This window comes from Aphelocoma coerulescens, chromosome 2, assembly GCF_041296385.1.
Source record: "Aphelocoma coerulescens isolate FSJ_1873_10779 chromosome 2, UR_Acoe_1.0, whole genome shotgun sequence".
NCBI classification, from domain to species: Eukaryota; Metazoa; Chordata; class Aves; order Passeriformes; family Corvidae; genus Aphelocoma; species Aphelocoma coerulescens.
Genome location: NC_091015.1, coordinates 125,009,954 through 125,032,827, shown reverse-complemented (window position 1 = coordinate 125,032,827; position 22,874 = coordinate 125,009,954). Strand labels below are relative to the sequence as shown.

Sequence of the window (22,874 nt, the reverse complement as noted above, 5' to 3'; positions counted from 1 at the left end):
AAAACTTACTTTAAATAATTTGAACTAAACCTTGTGTTTGCAAATAACCAGCATGCAGAATCCAAATAAATGGGTGAATGTTTAGATATTTGGATATACCAGTGTTATGCCACAGACTTAGGAGTTACAGGGGATGCAGTACAGGGAATTATCCTGGTTTGCTCTAGTTGAGGTGCAGGTGTCTGAGATGGGCCATGCCACCCTGTTCACACACCTTCACCTCATTCCCTGTGAAAAGCATGGGGGTCATGCCGGCTTCTACCAACCTTTTATTTTCTGTTATGTTCAGTTTCCCAGAGCAGCCCCTACACCATGCTCCCCAAGATTCTTGCCTTCTTGCTCTTACCATGAGCCTTCCCAGGCTGGGCTCCAACCAGGGTGCTCAGCTTTTCCTGGTTCCTATCAAGCTCTTCCCTTCCCAGGGCCAGCAGCTCTGCCTGTTCACGTCAGCAGGAATGAAGGTGGAGGAACTGTGGCTTTGAGAGTGTTCTCCATGTTGCTTACTAGGAACTCGTTTTGCACAGCAGCTCATTAAAATGTACCAACCTGTTTGTGTGTCTCCAATGTGAGTGGGATAAAACATTCTGCAAGCTGCTTCTGGCCACTGGGCGTGAGCTGCACAGGTCTGTGCTTGAATGGTGAAGCCGCAGTCTTGCCTGAGATCCGGAGGAGGAAAAATAAAAAGCTATTTTTAGCATAAACGGACATTGTTATTTAAGTAACTTTCCTAAATTATTTGAGTTCATAGTAGAAATACAAGGAACGCTTGTATTACATTCTTTCTTATCACTTGAATGAAAATAGCTTCAAACAAGTGCAGATGCGAAGAATCAAAACAACATTCTTTTCAAAACTTGTAATCGTTGTGCCAAACTTAAGATTTACAGGGGAAAAGACTACCAAAAGACATTTTATTTGAGTCTATTGCTTTCTTGGCAGCATTGCAAAAAAACCTATGTAGGGTGATTTTCTTAACTCTAAGAATCAGCCAATCAGAGCCAATCAGCTCTTGAGAGGTATCTGTTCATCTGTGTTCTGAAAAAAATGCTGGTAAGTGCAGGGTTTAGAAAGATGAAATCAAATAGTTTTCTGTTATCTGAGGTGACTTGGGACTGGGATATCTTGGAAATAAATAAATCCAAATGGCACAGGTTACACACAGAGAAGTACAGCTACATGAGATTGGTGCTGCTGAGCTGGTTGGGTATCTGCACCATTTTCCTGGTGCTCCAGGTCGTAGGAGGACCTGGCAGGTGATGGCAGCTCTGCCTATTACTAAATGCTGCTCGCAGTGGATTAAAGTACTCCAGAAATACAAAACGGGTACAGCAAGGAGACACTAATCACTACCACAATCTCTTGTCCCTCACCCTCCCATACCTTGGGCTGCTGCCATCACCAAAGCTTTGTTCTCACCACCTCCCAGGCCTGAGACGTGATCTTCAACCTCCTGTTGCCCTCCGGGTGCCATGTCCTCCCCTTCGGCCTAGGGCCTTACTGCATCCTGCTCCTCCAGCTTCCCAGCCCCTCTGAGGAGATTGCTGCTTCCTTTGCTGCCTACTCAGCAGGCACTAAACTCTGATCATTGTGCCGAGCACGCAAGGGTTACTTCTCCTTACAACCTCCTGGCTATTTCTGTACTGTGATTCCTGGTGAACCCAGCTCTGTGGTACTGTGGAGGGATACATGAGTTGGCCCTGTGAAGAACCAGGTAATCTCTGAAAGTATTTGTGAGCATACGTTCAATATTGAGCTGAAACAATGTATTGCATCTGGACTTGAAGTGTGCATAAAAAACTTTAGGTTTAGTGGCATCCATCTCTCTGTTGTATGTCACACTGCAGCATTGTACTTGCAGTAGTATCAGTAGCTTAATATACTCCATACTTTGCACAATTTATCTTCTGAGCGTAACGCAGCTTAAAAAAAATAATTTGTGTAATCAACTCCTTTTGTAAAGGTAAATTTGGCCTGAGAAAAATGCTGTGCAATTTTCAAAATTTTCACACAGCTGAATGCATTTCTCTAGCATGAATGCTCCACTTGTATGTCTCAGGCACTGTCTGTCTCCTGTTTGCAGTTGGAGGAGGGCCTTGAGAACAAAACCAGCACAGTTCTTTGCAAAGGGAATGGCAGACCTCTAATGAATACAAAGACTTCAGCACCCTTTAGCATGTTAGGTCCATGTATATTATAGGCTTTTGAAGTGAGTTTTCTCCAATTACCAAGCTTTGGCTTACATCACAGAGTGATCTCAAAGCACAAAAATGCATTCCCTTAGGATGAACCTAAACCAGCTGTACTGGGAACAAACACACAAGTACACTCAATACATTCAGTCCATAGTATTATAATGGAACCAGTTTAGTGTGATACCTTCTGAAATCCTTATAACACTGACTGGCTCCTCAGGGCTAGCTATTTCACTTTACAAATCTGTTCCCATTGATTCTCTGTGTTAATGAGGCTGCAGCTATTCAGTTTTCCTTTTTCTGCTCAAAAACACACTGAGAACAGGTGGAGGTGTGATGATGAGACAGTTCAGTCACAACCCTGAGTATTGCTGCTGTGATATTTCTGCCATCTTCTTGCCTGTGGGGCAGGTGCTGATTCCAGGATGGTTGCATGCTCAGGTGATTTGCTACAACTGTATCACAGAAGATTCTCATCCCTGGTTTGTGTGCTATTCCTTAGGACATGGAGCAACACAGCTAAAAAGCTACAACCAACTGAAATTGCAGGGTTTGGATCATGTTGTTCTTATGTTTATATTTTATCAGCGTTTTGCAGTTCTACAAGAGCACCCATGGAACTACACTGCTACCTTTTTTTCTGACTGCTTGGGTTTCTGTTGGAGACAAGCTGTTCTGCAACAACCAGGTGATGAGTACAGATAAAAACAGGATTTGGTTCTTTATTTTTATCCTTCTCACCAGAATGCAGTAATGTCAGTGGTGAGCTCATGTTGCCATTGCCTCTTCTCATCCCTTCATTCTTAGGATTTCCCTTGCATATTTGCCTTGAGTCACCTTTTTTTACAGTACCTGTGCACAGATGTTCTTCAGACCAGAAAACTTTGATGCTTTATCCTGTTTCAGAATAAAAGAGATATAAGAACAGACTATAGAGGCTTGACTCAAACAACAGGCCTTGGAAAAGATTATTTAAGAAATCAGATACAACATTAAAAATTAACATCTGAGGTTCCACATTTTAATCTTGTTTCATCCACACTGTTTCTATCCTCTAAGCCATATTTTTAGCAGGTAACTCTGTGTTAGGAGGGGAGAGTAAACGAGTTATAAGTGGTTTCATTTCAGTGAGGCGTCTGCTACTGTCCCATGTTCTCATAAGTAAAGTAAGTAGAGGTAACTACAATGAAATCATTGTAAAATGGAAGCATTTTAAAGAGTTAAAAATGTTTCTTTTAAGAGAATGGAAGCATCCTTAAAGAGAATGGAAGCATTTAAAGTTCTCTGTCAAAGTAGGAGGTTCCATCAAGTGGGATTCTACCTACAGAGCTCTGTCTCTGTCCTTTGCTGTTTGATACTTTCATTAAGAGACAGAAGGGAGAATATTGTAAAATTTTCTCTATACTAAAGCATTTTGAAGAATGGGCTTATGATAAAATATACTTGGAAAGGGGATATAATGGCCAGAAATCAATGTGAAGAAATTCAGTAAACAAGGTACAGCACTTAGGGGAAAGAAAAACAGCATTTCAAACATAAAATAAGAGACAACAGACTGCAGGAAAGATACAGGGGATCAGAGTGTCGGCAGCATTGTGGCTGTTACAATGAAGAGAAAAAAGTTCTTAAGTTGGAAGTGTCATAAATATGTCAAAGGATTACATTTACTCCTGTAGCTGATGTACTGATCAGGTATCAGCTGGAATAATGTGTCCTGCCTTCTTTGGCCCACAGTTTGCCATCCTCAGAATGGCATTGTGAATGCTAAGAGGCTTAGAAAAGATGAGCTGTTTGAAACAGTCTGAGGGAAGTGGGAGTAAGAGCCTAGCAGCCAGTTGGTCTTCATGAGTGCCCTTTTAAAGAAAGACGATACATGAGCTTTGGCTGCACAAAGAGAAATTTAAGGCATCTGCTATGTCAGTCTTGTGTTGATAAGGCCTGCTGGAACAGGTGCTAAAGGGGATTGGGCAATCATTTTATCAGTCGTAAGAAATGACTTGATTTCTCTGAGACAAGATCAACAATCTAGTGTTGAGTATTAATAAACAGTTGCTGACACCTTTTTAGGAAAGTTTTGGATAATGTATTCTCTTCTAGTGTGCTGACATGGTTGTTTCTTGCAAGCAATGGGGTCATTACCTCATGGAAACTTGATCTGCATCCTTAATGTATACTGAATGTGATCCTGCATTAGGTGAACGCGCTGGGCTAGGGTCTCTCAAATTACATCCCAGCCCTCATCTAACTTTTGTTAGAGAAACAAGATCAGATGTATGATGCTCACATTTCAAGGTCTGACTCTTTCTCTTATACTGGCTTATACCAGAAGAGCAAAGTGTGTTGAGTATAAGCTAGTGAATTACTGTCTGGAAGTTCAGGATCCACCCAGAAACAAGATTGGATTTCTGTGGAGTCTATGCTTTTCCAAGGCTACATGTGTAACTATGAGATTTAGAAAAATCGTGGGTTCTGCTTACCTTGCTTGAACAGTAGTTTTGCTTTCAACTCTTGTAACACAAGGAGTTTAAATGATTTTGAAAATATAGGATAGGAGAGTTTCATTTGCATGCTTGTCTGGAACTTCTTAGGAGACATTCAATAGTGCTCATGCAATAATGCTCATTGCACGTGGACAGTGTTATGTATGTTGAGTACTTTTGTTACCTGTTTATTATATTGTGTTTTTCCACATAGCATTTTCAGGTTTTTTTGCTAATATTGCATTCCAAATATTATCTGAAAGCAGTTATCAGTTGTGTCTGCTGTAGTTAGATTTTTCAAACCACTGCAGTTTAATAAAGTCCTTGAATATTTGAGGCAGTGAAAACTAATGTCATCTGGCTTCAATAAAACTGTGAGTCAACAGCCCACTGTTCTACAAATAAAATCTTGCAGTCCTCTTCATGTTACTTTGATGGATTGGAAGACTGGGGTTGTAATTAAATGTTGTTGAATAGTATGTGAAATAAACCAAACAATTCACTACTCTAACATTATCTGTCACTGCATTCATGTGTCTCATGTGTCAAAGAGCCACAGTCCAACTGAATATGTAATTCTGAAAGACAATCTTCATGCACACATTACCTCTTTTTCCTCATCCTGTTGTAATTATAGCTGACATAATGTAGCATTTCAAGATTTCTGTAATCATTATCTTCCTTCTACGTATCATATGCTAATGAACCAAGAACTTAATGAAATCACGTCACTGAGATGCTGCAGTTGATATCACTTGCCGCAGGACTTTTTTCCCAATCATGGGAAGTTGTACATGATTTTGAGTGCAATATTATGCCCATGAATTTACAAAGGTTCATTAGATCACTTTTAGGACAAATATGCTCAATATAAAGAGTTGTGTGCCGTGTTGAATCTCATAAAAGTGCAGATACCAACTGCATAATCTCATTTTATTGCTTTATCAAAAGATGTTAGTGTTTTGAAATGCTTATTGGATTTTTATGTGTAGAGTATGCATGTGATGCCTTGTTGGGGCTACCTAAAAACAGAGGCTAGACAAAATTAAGAGGACGAAAGCAGGTATTTATTGAAGGGCCTTCAATAAATGTACACTATGGGTACAGAGCCCTAGGGCTACACCCAAAATGGACGATGGGTTTTTCGCACTTTTCTAAGTTTGGTCCATTTGCATATCAGGGTTAATTCTCCAATTACAATTTCAGGTAATGATGTCATTACCCCAAGTTTGTTCCCCCTTTTTAGAGGCTTTGTTTACGTATTTCAGGGCCTGGGACAACAAGGTGTCCTTGAAGTCCAAGCCTAGAGAGGATTTGTTATGTCTAACCAGAATGGGAGAACAGTAGCTAACAAGCTATATGGAGTTTTAGAGTTACACACTAAAGCAGTACAGGATCTGGAAAATATAAAAGCCAAAATCCTAAAGCATCACATGTATACATACGTATTTTTGTTTATTCATCTGTGTTTTACTAGAAGACTAATTGCAAAGATGTATCTGTGATTTGGTTGTGGATTGTTTGCTATAAATCTAGGGGAACCCTTCTTCTAAGGGTTGTTTTATAGAGAGAGGAATCTTTCTGTGAAGTATTCCCTCTCTTGTGCATCAGGATGTTAGATAACACAAGGGTTTAGTGTATGTGCTACAGAACCCCTGTTTAGCATCTCTTGTGAAAACTACAACACACTTTTAACCTGTCTTTCCTTTGGGCCTGGAGTGGTTTCTTTGGGGTCCCCAGGGCCTCATGTGCACACTCTGGCAGAGCTCCATCTGGATAGGTACTTGGTCTACTGTTTGATCTTTAAAGGGCACATACATGTTTGTACCCACACAGAAATAGGTGTAGCACAAAATCCTGCTGTTGTTTCCTTTTACCAAGTGTAGAAGACCAGTCTGCACAAAAAACCCTCATCGAAATCAACTTTCTTGCTATGTTAGAGCTTCTTTGAATAGCGAGTTAAGGATCAGTTGTGTATTCCTTGAGAGTGTACAAGTTTTGGTTTTAGCAGGATTTATATTTTTACCAATCTGGGCCAGCCTCTTTGTCCCTTTACAGCAGCACACATGTAGCTGTCTTCTATTATCCCTTGCTCGATATTTAATCATGTTTCTATGTTATTTTTAATTATTTTGGCTTTGTTGTTAAGTGCTTGAACATGTCCCTCTGAACAAAGACTTTTCCTGAAGACAAATTAGGCAGCATCCTTAATATAACTACTATTAGTTGAAAAATGGTTGCTGACTTCCAGTCCCACTGGCTGTTCACCTCTCTCTGGTCTGTTTTTACTTGCACTTGGTTTTGAGGTCCTGGCTGAGCCTATATTGAGGAGGAGACCTGCTGAGGTCCCTTCTGACCTGAATGATCCTGTGATCCAAACCCATGGTTCTGTGATCCTAAGGCAATGACACTGCTCTGCAGGCAAGGGGATGTGCCACTAGCTGGCATGAGTCCCTAAGATTAGCCTGTCCTGACCCACAGCTCTATGTGCCCATGACCTCATGGACATGGGTCCATACATACTTCATTAAGGGAAAGGATGTGGCCTGTGACTCAACATGTGTGTCAGGATTCCTGAAAATGAGGAGGTGAGTGATAAATATACCTTTGCAACAAAACATCCCCAGGACAGCAGTTTGTGTAATAACACCTTCCTGATGACTTAGTAATACCAACCAGAATTGTTGAATTGCACAAACCATGACATTCTAGTATTTACTAGGAATAGTATCATGTGGAAGGAAAATCTAATTATATTTCCTATCTGTAGGGTGCACAGGCTGATGGAACTGAAGGGGGAAAAGTGAGAGGGGAGAGAAGAGCTCAGGAGCCCAACTTGTGCAGCCTCTTCCTTCACAGTGCAGCTGCATCCAGCCCTAGTACAGGCTTATAACTCCTGGACTTAGATATTGGTGACCTAATATATATATATATATATATATATATATATATAGGTGGGGAGAAATGCAGGATAGTCCAAACTGGTTAAGCAGCAGGAGATAGAAAATCCAAGCCATTAGTTATGAATAATTAACTAACTGATGATATAATGTAAAACAATTCTATTAGTAGAAATAAATTCTATTATTAGAAATAACAGGACTGTGTTTTGGAATACATGAACACTTAAACTGCTGAACATATTTGGCATCCGCTGTCTTGTGGAGCTCTGTTATTTATAACATGCTTCTCTTTCTTTCCTTTGTGAAGCTTTTGTTAAAATCCAAGATTGTGTCCCATAACAACTACAAACCTGTAAAAAACATATATGAAGTAGAATTAAACTCCACATGTTTAATGTGTTCTAGGAATTGGAAAGATTGATGGAAAATTGTTACCAGATGTGCCAGTATTTCAGTATTTTCTTTAATTTTTGTCTGGTTCCTGAAGTGTAATGTATCACAGAAGCCAATTTCATGTTGCATATGACATTGCTCAGAAGGGTGATTTCCCACTGAGCTCTCTTAAATAGCGACTGGTTCATGCCCTGGATTGGGAGGGTCATTTTGCAGCTTTCAAAACCACAAGAAAACCTCATCTTGTGCAAAAGAGAGTCCATTGTCATGCCTCCCATCCCCTTGTCTGTCATTTACAGAACAGAGGTGTGGTGAATGTAAATGACTGAATGGCACAATATGGTGCTACCTGGGACAAGATGATTTAAGTACAGGAAAGGAATAGTCTGTTAGTATAAAGAGCAGCTGGAGTTGAAATAATTATGTAATGTAGTTATGCAACTACATTTCTTGCAGCTTGCTTTCTCTCCTGACTTTGAAGTTTATGTAGACATGTTTTATATTTTTCTCTTCATTGTAGTCATTCCAAAATTTTATTCTTGTGATGCCTCCACAATGCAAAGCTGGTGAGGGCTAGGCAGTCCAGTGAAGATCCAGTGTCTGCTCTCACTCATGGTTAGCTCACTCCTTGTTTGGGTTTTGTTTGTTTGTTTGTTTATTCTCTCTAAAATCTCCCCAAGGCAATAGCTGGGCTTTGGTTTGGAAGTAGTCTGTTCTGGAGACAGTGCAGATCATTTTTTTGGTTTCACCATGCTTCAGCACTCTGCCAACATGGGCTTTTGGGTTTTTGAACATGCACAGCAGACAGGGCTTGCTTTCATGCTCTGAAAGTGCCATATTGCTGGGTTACAGTGTAGTCTCCAGATTGTTTCAAATACTTTGAACTTAAACATACTGAATGCTAATGATGTGTTGGGTGTGTGGGGCCAGATGATGAGGCCCAACACCCCTCTAGCAGATGCTGTGCCGTGTGGATGTGACCAGTTTGCAATAATGGGAAGTATTTCTAAGCTGTGTGGATGTGAGCCAGAGGTACCATTTGTCTTGTATTTAGCAGAGCAGACCTTGATCACTGTGAGGGTTTTTGCTCCTCTGTGTTTGGCTCTACTCTGTCACTGCAGAACTGTTGTCTTTCTTCTGTGTAGCCAAACCTTTGCTTTTGCTCATTTTTCTTTCTTTTGTTTTTCTGCTACTTTTTAAAACTGTTTATCCCTTTCTCCCCCTTCCTCTTTAATCTTGTTTCCTTCCCCTTTAACACAGGTGACCAGCACAAACTTGATGCTGTGCTGGATCCCCTAGGTGGAAATTAAGATGCAGGAACACAAAGTAAAAGCACATCTCATGTGTGCTGCAGAGTCACCATGTATGTGTGCACATGTCGGGTGTCTGTATTCTACTTTCCAGCTCTGCTAGAAGCCATTAACACTGAGAGAGAAAGCAGATGGCTTTCAAGGAGATATCAGCAATTAAATAAAACCAGAAGAAGCATTTTTAAATTTGGGAGTAAGATGGAGTCAATGCCATTTTTCCTATTCCCCCACTGCTGCTGTTCCCTCCCAACTGTTACAACTTCTTTTAAAAATAATTGAGAGAAGCTTTCTGATTATGCCAAGCCCTTCTTCTTTGTATAAGGACGATCAATCCCTTTCCCAGGGCAGAAAGTGTTTGCAGGGAAGTGCTTAGTACTTGTATGAGCCTTGCACTTAGAAACCTCCAACAGGCTTATCCTTTCCACTTCTGTCTTTTAGCGTAAGTGCCCTGAAAATGACAGAATTACACAATAGCAAATGGCAGTGCTTTTTTTTACGTCAGGTTCAGTGTACTCTTGCATTCATGTTCATTGATCGTAATGTGAGCATGTTACTCAGTACTTTACTTTTCTGAGCAGCCATGAACATTAAACTCCTGAGGATTTCAATGCCTTGAGGTTAGTAGCTTCTTGGGAGCAGAACAAAGCAGAGGATTAAACTGTATAGCAGACTTTATTTGTCAAGTTTTATTTTTTGCCATGACTGAAAACTGTTTTTCCATGGGTGTTTTCTTTGGTCTAGCTAAAACAAATTATTGTTGAGGGAAGAGCAAATTTCCATTCTTCTGCACATCTGCTGAATGTTCCTTCCCCACCCAGAGGACCATGGTTCAGCCACAGACATAGGAATCAACAGGATGAAGTGTGGTGGGTCTTGAAATGTCTTTAGGTGACAAAACCTGGCTGTAATTCTATTTTTTTTCCCCCAATTATGTCTGTTTTGATTTTTGATGCTTGACTTTGGAAACTGTGTCTCATGTTTGTGTCTATTATGTAGAGATATGTTGGAAAGCTACATAATCTCTCATATTTTCCATTTAAGAAAATATAAACATTACATAATACCTATATAGTCTCTTATATTTTCTCTGTAAGAAAACAATTTCAAAGAAATGAGACTGTTTTTCCTTTTTACCCTTCTAAGAGAAAGCAATAGTTCTGAACAGCCAGTGAATATTTTGCGTAGAAAGCCTCGTTGCACTGTTGTTGTTTTACTAGCATTTTCTGCTTTTATTCATGATTTTGACTTGGGGGTGAGGGAAGAAAGAGAATGCCAAAGCAGAAGCAAGGGTAAAACTCACTTATTTTGACCATTGCACATTCTTATCCAGGTATGACTGAATGCTGGTCAGCAAATTGTCCCATATCTCACATGGTCTTTGAATACCAGCTGGGATAAGGAAATGGGCAGGAGCCACAGTGAAACTTTGGGCAGACTCCTGATTACCTGGAACCTCAGAAGTGCTAATGGATGCTTTGAATTTTCTTCATTTTCAGAGGATTTCCATCGTTCTCATGTGAATTAAGTACTAGCTGACTGGTCCATTGGCATAGGTATTATATGGCTTGGTATGATTGTTAATTTTGGAACAAATCTAAGCAAAGCCCACAGGTTTGGGTAATTCACATGCAAGCTGGACTATGAAAAGATCAAACAGTTGTAATAATCAATGTTTGAAAGATAGATGCAGCATCTGGACCTGCAAATACATACAGAATAATGAAAACTTTAGTTTTACCTGCATATTCATTTTTTTCTGAGGTAGTGTATTTAAGAATCCTAATATATATTCTGATGGAAAATCTGTTGGTGACAAAATTGCATTGGGTTTTAAGTAACATGGATGGCAGTAGCAGAGAAAAATGACATACTAATGTGAATACTAATACTTCCAGTATTTTTAGAAAAATAAAAATCAGTGATACACACTTCATTAAATTGTACATTTTATTCGCTTCAGAAATTTAGGCAGCCTGGTCTGACCAGTTGCTGCTAGGTTATTTTTTTTATATTTGTCAGTATGTATTTACAGTGTATAGCTGTGTTACAATACTTTTATGAGATGCTATGTTTATGATCTGTGATTTAAGCTTGAACACACAAAATTACTATGTGAATGCTTTGTTTTGTCCAGAAGGTAACTAAAACATATCCTTTGTATTCAGATAGGAAAAGAGAATGTATGGAAGTGTTCCTAAGTATTTCATTTGTAGGTACCTGAGTTTAAGACAAGTGCCTAGGTTACTTTAATAATTAATGACTTGAAAAAGGTATTTCCAGAGTGCAGTCTCCTCCAAAGAGTACTTGGCTAAGAGAGGTCAATAAATTAACTATATATACGGAGAGACAATTAACTGTTAGCTGAAGCTGTGTGAGAGGACAGACTCTTTGTCATCAGCTCTTCTGTGAGTGAACAGCTTTGTCAAACTGTGGTCTAACACATCCCTATGTTGCTGCCATTGTCTGCACACAATGTTTGGACAGTGCTATATATATAGATATATCTGAATCTGTGTGTCATATGCATCATCCTAACATCCTTAAGCCATATATGCACTTTCAAAGTCCAAGAATTTCTGAAATAATTACATGTACCATCCCAATGATGGATAACCTCTTCCACTGCCTACCTGCCAGGGCTCAAGTACGTGGTTTTGAGTGATATTATCAGTTAAGATTGTTCTTCCTCAGATTATTCTCTGTTCTGCAGTCTCAAGGCAGCATAAAACTTGATACTGTCCTCTGCAGAAAAAGCAGACAACAGCAATTCAGGGTGGCCTTGGATTTCTGAAATATTTTGTTTGCAAAAGATACAGATATGTACTCACTGGAATTTATAAAACACACATATTTTCATATATTTTAAGTCTATCCAATAGAGAAATTTTATTGTGGTAATGAACTGTGCTATTTTAGAGCTCATTTTTATAATAACATTGCCTTGCATGAATTAGCATAGTGCAAATGCGACTGTGTTACTATGACAAAAGCTGTGTATCTCTGCAAGATAATATTCCACCTACGAACACATTCCATATTTACTATCTATCTTACATACTAGCAATGAACTGGTGCTCAGACTGTGCATTACTGGTAGCACAAATAAAGGTGTTAAATCCAAAATATGGTAAAAATGCAGAATCTTATAGGGTTGTAAAATTAACAAGAATTTAAAAGTAAATTGTGACTGCAGAGCTGTTTGCCATTTCACAAGCCTAAACCTTTGTGTTAATACATAGAGTTGCTAGTAAACTAGGCCAGTGCTTTTAAATTAAATAAAACCCGTATGATTCAGAATAAAATAAAATTGCACCAGTCTCACTGAGGGCTGTTAGATGCTGAAAGATATGTAGTGCTGGAAAAATAGCCATTGTTCAGTGCTTTGTTTAACATGCTTGCTTTTTCCCCACAGTACAGTGCTGTGGATACAAATCCTTTATCTGTGTATATTATGCAGCCCATCTGGAATAAAATTATTAAGGTAAGAATTTTATTTAATAAAAACTTGACATGTTAATGTAAGAATTTGTTTTAAGTACAGCACGTATTTTCATTTAGAAATACATATTGATTAATAAAGCTGAAATGAAGATATCTGATAAAAGAAAACAAATGTTGCAGGATATATAGCTGTGTTTAAGGTATGTTGTTTTGAGATTATCTTTTTTTAGAAAGAAATTGCTTGTTTCTTTTTTTCTGATTGCTGTAGAAAAGGCATCCATTCCTTTTTTACATCTTTCATGATTACATCTTTCATTAAACAGCTTTGCAGACATGGATGGTTTTACTTAGTACAGATTATTTTTGTGCAGCATATGCTGCCTAACAACAGCGTGGCTTTCTCTCTGTGCTGTGCATATGATTTTATGCAAGCACTGTCTCATTTTCTCCCAAGGGGACTTGCTTGAGGGAGCCAGGCATTCCTCTAAGAAGCTGAAAATGAGAGTGGTTACCATGATCACCATAACGATTGGAAGATGCCATCTTTTGAATGCATTACAATCTGCAGTTTTTAAAAATAAACCACTCACAGTTAGTTATGCTGTTGTTGGCAAAAAAAAAAAAAAAGCTGTATCTCAAATAAATATGAACTTTATTGATCTCCAAAGAAGCAATGACTTCTGCATCTGCCTCATTACAGGAAGTGTTTAGATTGGAGTAGACTTGAAAATAAACCTTTGTACAAACAAAAAAGGATGTATGTGGTCAGAGTGCTGTTAGATCTGCCATCTTTGGGTGCTATAATTCAGGTGTTGCTTATTCTTGATACTGTAGGAAAATCATAATCTCTAGTTCATAACCTCAAAGTAATTTAATGAAAAGTGTTTATACGACCCAACTGAAGAATTAAAAAGCAACCTGAACACAGTATGAGAAAAAAGCAATTCAAAGATGTGACACTGAATTCAGTAATTCAATTCAGAGATTTTGCTTTTATTCCCACCATAGTATTGAGGAAAACAATGATGCAGAAAAGCCCTTCCAGTACTCTGGCATGGGAGATGAGTAGAAGTTTTACTGTGCACTTGCCCTTTGGTTTAGGAGATGGGTGGGTATTCTTCTGTTATCAGATTGAAGGGGGAGTGTTGTCAATGAAAACTTCCTTTGGAGATAAGTTCTTCTAATGGTTGCAACATTTTACCACAAGAAAAGCAACATTACTGAATGTCCCCAGGTAGCTTAAGGTGATAGGTCCTATAAAAAATGTGTCCTCTTTAGATTTTTTAAAATCTTACGGAGTTTTAGGTGTGCATGATTTAGTTCTCTTCTTGCTGGAGGAGAACCCAAACCAGAGCAAAGAACCTAAAACCTATTTCAACGATCTGAGTACAGGACTGAAGACTGAAGTGGGTGCTGTCTGTACTGTGCCATTTGGTTTGGTTTGAATCCTGAAAATACAACAATGAATGTTCTACTTTGTCTTCTGGTGCTGGAGGGTTACAGAATACTTACCAGTGATGTGTCACAAGGATTTGAAGGGAAATTATATTTGTCTCAGCTTTTGTAAAAGTTGTCATTCTAATGTTAAAAGATACTGCCATGTAGAATCAAAGTCCTGCAGAGGAACTGGCAGCACATAGCTACAGAGGGAAAAGCAGTATGTAACTGAGATTGCAGTAGAGTCTATGTTGCTCCCAGAATAAAAATGAGAACTGTGAGAGCACCAAAATTATTGGCCACAATATAACTGTTTGTAAAATATCAGTAGGAATGCAAGTTGCTGTAATGGTTTTGTTCTTGAACAGCGCATTACAATAGGGAGATTGGGATAATTGTTAAAGAATTTTTAAAGAATTTTTTGCATCTAATTCATTCAAAATTGAGCTGTACAATTGTGCATCTTGGTGACTTGGAGAAGTTCCTTCACTCTGTTTAGACATCCATTTTCAGATATGAATCAATCATCTTTTAGTTTCCAAACTGGTGAAGATAAAAATTCCACCTGGACTATTTTGACCAGATTCTAGACGAGTTTAAAATAAGCAACCTTAAATTCACAAAGCCAAGCAAAAAAAAAAAATCTGTGACAACAATGGCTTGGGATTTGGGTCTTGCCTTTCATATGTCCTAATGGCAACACAATTTTCTCTGTATTCCATAACACAGAACTCATTGAAAGACATGTTACAAGACTTTACCATTCATTGTAAAGTGTATTTTCTATGTTATAAGAAATTAGGAGGAGCTTGACCTTAAAGATCTGTGAATTTGTGAGCTGAAAAAATATTGTCATAACCCAGCTCATTTATATGTGGGGATGCTGGACAATGAGAGGAAAAGGAAGAAATCCCACTGGGACACACAGGTGTATGCCAGCTTCACTGAAATCAATTACACTCCCCTCTGTTGCATTTATGAACTTTGATTTTATCACTAGAATTGGGCAAGAGTAGAATTTTAGTAGTCTCAAGTGACTTAGTGAAGTTTGAACAGAGCTTTATGTAAATGTGTACTTTACCATTTATTATATTAATTTATTATACCAATTTATTATACCATTTATTATACTAATAGCTGCTATATTAAAGCATTTGCTGTTTGTATTAAGGCTTTTAGAATGAGTGGTTGTAGAGCCAGAGAAACAGAAATTAGTTAACACTTTGTGGAACTAAGAGTTTTTTAAAAGGTTCAAGCACACGAGGGTTTTGCCAGAGAGCAGATGTGATTCTCTGCATGGCAACTCCAGTTGTATTAATCATATAGTACATTGATGTATTAGACCTCTACTGTCTGTTAATTAGATAATAAAGGTTGCAGCTCATCCTTCTCTAGCATACTAATAAATTCAGGCTATATTTTTGCAAGGTGTGTAAGAAGTTAGTCTTGAACACCCTGTGATTTCTAATTATGAAATAGGGTGATGGTAGTGTAATGCCAACCAAAAGGATAAGGGGCATTAAATATAACAAAAGGGATTTTGCAGCTGGAATACTTTCCAAATACCTACACAGATTAGGTTCAGTAAGGATCAAAAGAACATGCTTAAGGGTTTAACTGCAGGAGAGTCTATTTTCCTGAGGACAGAACTCCTGTAACTGTTTTTCATGGTGTATCTGTTAGCCAAAGGGATTGCAACTATAACAACATCCTTTGAAGGTTTCCTTCTTAAAATACACAGTGTTAGCAAGAAAGTGGGTTAAAATAACTTCTTCATGTTTGCACCATGTAAGCATAAATTATTTCCTGTAATAACTTAATAATGACATTGTGACTGTTTGGAATGATGAGCCTAATTAGAAAGCAGATGTTTGTGGTGCCCCACTTGATTTAATAGTCAACAATTCCTATGAATAGTCCAGGAAAAGGCAATCAGTTTAAAACAATGCATTGGGTGGCATCTGTACATCCATGTAAACATTTCATCCACAGTGTCTTAAAGCACTATTTTGGTCTATGATTTAGATTAAAAGAGACAAATCTAGAATTTTTTCAGTGTCTGTGCTTCTTATTCCACATGAGGTCGTAGACACCAGATAAATCCCCAGCAGGAGATTCATCTTCTGCATCCTCAGGTAGCAAAACTGGGAGCTGTGCAGCTCTTGCTGCATGCTGAGCATGCAGTCAGTGTAAGAAAAGGCAACCATGCAGTGAAGGACTCCTCCTTAGACGCTCTCCAAAAGAAACTTCAGGGGGCATTTGCTGTCCCTTTTTTTAGAGGTTTAGATTTGCCCTTTTGAACACTCAGAATTATAGATATGTTGCATTTTTAAAATTATGGCTGTAAGCATTCCATGTTGTATTTTAAACACTATGAGAGCTGACATACAGTGTTTTAAAATTAATGATAAAGTCCTGCTGATAAGGAAAGTAAATATCAGATATAATAGTTTTCCCAATGTTATTACAGAAAACATCTAAGAAACATAATCGGAAAGTGTTCAGGAATTTTAATCTGATTTTTGGAAGTGTACACTTAGTCTGTACACCATCAGTTGCACAATTTCTCCTGAATATTATAAATTGCTCTATAGTTGAAAAAGATAATCTAGTTAGGATAGTTAATCATTCCAAGCATTCAGATTTTAAAAGTAAATTTTTCATCTAGTAGTAGGATAGAAGAAATGTAAAGATGTATACAAATTACTATGTATTCATCTAGCTGACTAGTTCAGCTAGCTAGTCCAGAGCTATTAACAAAACATTTGATTTCAAAACTATTGTTAGTATCAGAAATTGGCTTGATTTTCTTTAATATAGCCTTGTAATATTTTATAGTGTTGCAGTAGTTTATAAACATTTTGAGTCCTTAGACACTCCAAATAATTTAATTATAAGTCTCCATTGTTTTTGTGTTTTAAATATATTGATAATGTGTTTGAGAGATGGTAATGGTTGATACTTAGTATTTCTGCAAATGTGTTCTGTCTAAAAATCATGTAGAAAGCTGTGTATGCTATTTCAAAAAATATTCTGGAGAAACCATGTTACTTGGGAAGATTGTTGCCAAAAGGGATTCCTGTCACAGTGTAAGGAGCATCTTAAAGCCACAGGGAATGAATACCTGAGAATGGTTATTAGGACAAAGAGGTTTAGGTAAAGGCAGAGAGTCCTTTTCAGCACCCTACAAAGTAAAATGAATTAATGGAGTGTTTATAATCGATGAGTAAATAGGCAGACCCTGTCAGAAAGTTACTATCTAGAGAAGAAGGGAGATGCTTGTAACAGGGAAATCTTCTGAATCTAAAAGTGTAATGCACTCAGGGTCTGATTTTGTTGATATTTTGATTAAGAAATTATTCACATACTTTGAAAGAAGAACTTTCCTTGTTATAGTGTGGGAACAGAGTACTTAAGAAACCTGCCACGTGGATGCTGAATTACCACACTGGGGTGCTGCAGTCTTCTTTCAGTTCTGATACAGCCGATCACAAAAGGCTTTCCTTGTTGGCTGGGTAAATAAGGATAACGTACAACACAGGGAATACAATGTTTTAAAATGTCATTCTTAATTCAGTCACAAAAATCAGGCAAAAGGATTTCATTTGAAAATAAATTTCAGACGTTAAAACTGTATTTTAATTTGAAAATGGGGAAATATACACAAATCTGAACATTGCTGATGTCATAAAGGCTTCTTTCCTGATACAAAATATTTCATTAAAATAGGATGTACAATTTGAAATACAATTTTTCTGATTTTTTTTCCCTTTGTTTTTTAACAGATAGTGCCTTTGTGGATTGCTCCCAACCTGTTAACATTCTCCGGATTTGTCATGATTTTATTTAATTATTTTCTATTATCTTTTTATGACTGGGACTACACTGCCTCAGGTAAATTTCTTCACACTGTAATTTTTCAGAATTAATGAACTGCTTATACTTCTGAATGTTACAGGGAGGTATCAGACACTTGAATCTTCCACTTACTCCCTTAATGAGGCTCCTATATGTGCATGTAGAAGAATCTACCTCACACATAGCATTATAAATTTAGATCATTTTATTGGAAAATCTTATTTTATTTTACCCCTAAAATGGGTTTCAGCATATGCTGCTTGAAGTCTCTGATAAGATCTCATTTTATTTAAAGCTCATTCCAGGGTTTAAATACACAGCCAAAATCCACCTGAATATTCTCCATAACATCTTCATTGATTTCACATTTCCTAATACCTAAACTGATGCCCGAATGAGTTCATTTCCCTTTCATTACTCCACACATACACACCCCCTATTCAAGACTACTTCTAGACAGAAGCATAGTTTCTAAATAAATGTCTATTCAAATTATGACTTTCGAAGTCCGAGTCCATGTTTGCTCCTCATTGTAGACTAAGTCAGAAATTTTTTGGACCTGATTGCTCCTGAGTGTAGGACATGTTTGGTTTGGGCAGACCAGCTGTTGGAGCCCACAGAAAATAGTAAGAATTTTCCAGGTGATTAATATGTAAAATATATTTAGATAAAAGGCTTTGATTTTCATTAAACTAGACAAATTAATGAAGAGAACACTTTTATTTCCTGAAATAACTACATTTAGCTGCCTTTCATTTTTTTATGCCTGTGGTTAGCTTCAGGATGTACCCTTTGGTGTGAGCTGTTTGTACATTTATCATAGCAATTCTAGAGGCAGGGATACTTGTTAGCAGTTTTGGTTCAAAAGTTATGTTTTGAGGACCAGCTTGTTAAATAGTTGTCTGGCCTCGTTCTTAAACACTTGGGGTTTTTTATCAATGCAGATGATAGTTACTCAGTCTGTAACAAAAGAGCATCCAGAACAGATCTTTTCAGTGGGATGATGTTATCTTGACACATTCTCAGCAGATATATGTGGAACTTGAAGACATTTGAAATGGTGATTAAGTCTGTTAGAGTTGAGACTTGTATGAGTAGTTTGCAAGCTCTTCCTCAGTCCACATCAGTACCCATAATTTCTCAATTTTTGGAAAACTTTCATGCAACCTAAAGAGCCTTTTGAGTATCATATATCAATCCTATACCTGGGATCAGAAATAAACGGCCTAATTTCCTGCACAGTTGGTTTTCATTCTACAGTTTGCAGATTTGTAGCTAGGAGTCAGGAATGGTCATTGTTTCTTTCAGAATGGTGAGGTGAGGCACTGAGAGAAAGGTAGTCAGGGCACTGCTTTAGGTGCAGGCATCTCCTGGCATCTTTCATGCAAAGACACACCTCTGTATGCTGGAATTCCCTGTGTTTGGTGCCAAATGACAGAAACCTGAGAGAGCATTGCATTGACAGTTGTTTAGTGTTGATGTAGTATTGGGTGATGTTTAAGTTAAATAGAACACTCTTTGGAAAAAGGATCGATTTCCTTAAAAGAGCAACAATAACCTTAGGTTACTGCTATCAGCAGAGCAAGAACAGAACTGGCCTCTGTCCAATTCAGCTATCTCTTCCTTTTTCTCAAGGGGAAAAAAATAAGGGTAGTAATATTTCTGCTAGCCTAAGGACAAAAACTTCCTGTTCAGATCTGTGTGGTAAAAGTGGTACACAAACCCCAGACTGGCACTGATAATCATGCTTGAAAACTTTTTTTTCCCCCTCTATATAGTACATGAACATTAACTAATTTTTCAATGGATAGTCTTCCCATGACCTGTGAAAATTTTTGCCTAGTTATTATCATTGTTTTGTGCAATGCTAGAGTCATTTCAGGACCAAAAACCTCTGCATTACCTTTTGTCCTTTACGGTGTAAACACATTCAAGCCTGCTCAGTGCTTCTTTGCTAGAGCTCACCGATGCCCGAAGGTCAGACACAAGCATTTCAATCTGTTTGATGCAGTGGGTTAATCAGTGGCAGCTTGGTTGTATGTATATGTGTATCTTGGGGGATTTTTTTGGTGTTAACCCCTGTTACACTGACTCACTACCCCCCCATTTTTTTCAGGTACCAGTCCTGGACTTGTTCCCACCTGGGTGTGGCTGTTCAGTGCTTTTACCACCTTCTGTGCTTACGCTTTAGGTAATGTACAGTGAAATAATTTACATGTCTGACATTTTCATGTAATTTTATCTTCAAATTTACTGGTGCTGATTCTGAGATAAAGAGGCATTGTGGCTAAATTATTGATCTCTTTCCAAAACAGCTCTCTTTTTGATTAAAAACAAACAAAAAACCCCCAAGCCACAAGAAAAACCCGTTCATAAGACTTAAACACACCCCCCCCCCCCAAAAAAGGATATGAAGTAATATATTAGAGGATCTATTACAGTAACTCTTATCCATCTTGAAAGTTCAAATTATTTTAGAGATGCAATAGAAATCATTATATAGCAGCAATCTAGTTCCAATCCCCCTGCCATGGGCAGGGACACCTTCCACTAGATCAGGTTGCTCAGAGCCCCATCCAGCCTGGCCTTAAACACTTCGAGAGATGGAATGTTTCCAACTTCTCCAGGCAACCCAATCCAGTGCCTCACCACCCTCACAGTAAAGGTTTTCTTGCTAATACCTAATCTAACCTTACCTTCTTTCAGTTTAAATCCATTCCCTACGTGCCCTTGGAAGAAGTCCCTCTCCAGCTTTCTTGCAGCTCCCTTTAGGTACTGGAAGGCTGCTCTAAGGTCTCCTTGAAGTTTTCTCCATGCTGAACACCTCCAACTCTATCAGCCTGTCTTCATAGGGGAGTCACTGCTGTTTGGTTTCATAAAAATCTTTGTCCCCTGATGATGATATTCTGAGAAGCTCCCTGACACCAGCATTAGCAGAGGGTGCTTTTAAGATAGGAAAAATAAAGGACAAAGCAGAAAAAAGGAAATTGTTAGGTGTTTCAGTGCTTAAGGTGTGTGTCAGGAGAGATGGTGATGACAGATGTGATGACAGACCTTAGCTTCTTATGGAAATAAGTATCTTTTTTTCCTTTCCTTTTGCTGTTTTTCTCCTGTAACACCTACACCTCAATTTCATATTTCATTTTTGCTGCTTTATACAGTGCTATGACTGTATTTTTAGGTACATTGCACCTTGCTGTGCAGTGGTATGAAGACATAGACCTGAAATGATGCTGACCTGGGAGTGAGATCCACGTTAGTGTGGCTTTTTCACTTTCTCTTCCAAAGCTCTCTCATTCCAAACTAGTCTTTCCACAACATGGTGCAACAGAGTTATTTTTCTGGGGAGACTCAAGGTAGTATATTTAAAGGGACTGCACAGTTCTGTGTAATAAGGGTCCAGAAAGGCTGGATATATTTAAAGAAGGAAATCTTAAAGGCACAAGAGCAGGCTGTCCCTATGTGCTAGAAGATGAGCCATCAGGGAGGAAGACTGGCCTGGCTGAATAGGGAGCTTTCATTGGAACCTGGGGAGAAAAAAAAGAGTTTATGACCCTGGGAAATAGGGGCAGACAACTCAGGAAGAGTACAAGGATGTCATCAGGTCTTGTAGAGAGAAAATTAGATTGGTGAAAGCTCAGCTACAGCTCAATGTGGCCATGTTGTGAAAGATAATACAAAGTGTTTTTATAAATACATTAAAAACAAAAAGAGGGCCAAGGAAAATCTCCATTCTGTACTGGATGTGGAGGGGAGCATTGTTACCAAAGATGAGGAAAGGGCTGAGGTACTTGATGCCTACTTTGCCTCAGTCTTCAACAGAAAGACCTGATATCCTCAGGCAGGGGCCTGCTGAGTTGGTAGACAGGGAGCACACTGACCCCCTGGAACCCAGGAGGGAGCAGTCAGTGCCCTGCTGTGCCCCTTGACACTCACAAGTCTGTGGGGCCGGATGGGATCCAGGGTACTGAGAGAGCTGCTGGAAGAGCCAGGCTGTTCCATCATTTATCACCAGTCCTGGTCAGCCAGGGGGGACCCAGAGAACTGGAGATTGGCCAGTGTGATACCCACCTATTTCAGCTGGTTGGTGGGGTCCGTGGCTCTGACCCAGGAAGAGGTGACCGGTCCAGAGAGATGGTCCCGAAAGGGATCGCCTTCCCGAGGCCCAGTGACTTCCCTCAGCTGCTGGCAGGAGGGCCCTGCAGAGGCTGTCAGCTCTTTAGTGATTGTCAGCTCGTGATTCCAGCTCAGCTCTGCAGGGCAGCCTCCAGGCCAAGGCAGACCAGAGAGAGACGAGAAGGCCCGTGTGGCTGGTTCCGCACAGAGGTAGCTTTATTGTTGGTCCCCTCCGGCGAAGGGGAAAGCCAGGGGCGAGCTCTCTCCCCCACAGAGCCAGGGGGCTCCCTTTTATAGGGATACAGGGGATCAGCAGGGGACCAATGGGTTACAGAGGGTCTGGGACAGACCAATGGGTTACAGAAAGATCTGCATAGTGTCTCTCAAAGGATTGTGGGTCCACTTTTCCTCGCCATGACCCCAGAAGTGGCTGCCCCTTCAGGGAGTCCTGCTGGGCGATTGCAAAATCTCTTGTCTCAGCAGAGATCCCTCCAGGGCAAGGGCTGGGCATATCCCACACCCACCTGCAGGAAGGGTTGGAAGGAGGATGTGGGGAACTGTCAGCCAGACCTTGGTGTCTGGGAAGGTTGTGGGACAGATCATCTTCTGTGTCATTTTGCAGCACATGCAGGACAACCAGGGGATCACACCCAGACAGAACGGGTTTAGGGAGGTCAGGTCCTGCTTGACCCAGCTGATCTCTCTGTATGACCAGGTGATCAATCGAGTGGATGAGGGAAAGGC

The 22,874-nt window shown here is 39.1% G+C and overlaps 1 protein-coding gene across 3 annotated transcripts in view; it reads left to right on the top strand.

The window, feature by feature from the left end:
* The window catches only part of LOC138105077 (ethanolaminephosphotransferase 1-like), a 57,413-nt gene that overhangs the window by 696 nt on the left and 33,843 nt on the right, over positions 1-22,874 (top strand). For 2 of the 3 annotated variants that reach the window (XM_069004703.1, XM_069004701.1), the window contains exons 2-4: positions 12,691-12,759; positions 17,942-18,050; positions 20,131-20,205. In XM_069004703.1, the coding sequence (XP_068860804.1) occupies positions 12,691-12,759; positions 17,942-18,050; positions 20,131-20,205 (253 nt within the window). Of the gene's footprint in view, positions 1-10,614; positions 10,832-12,690; positions 12,760-17,941; positions 18,051-20,130; positions 20,206-22,874 lie in introns of those variants that run through there. The other variant, XM_069004702.1, reaches the window with a different exon arrangement.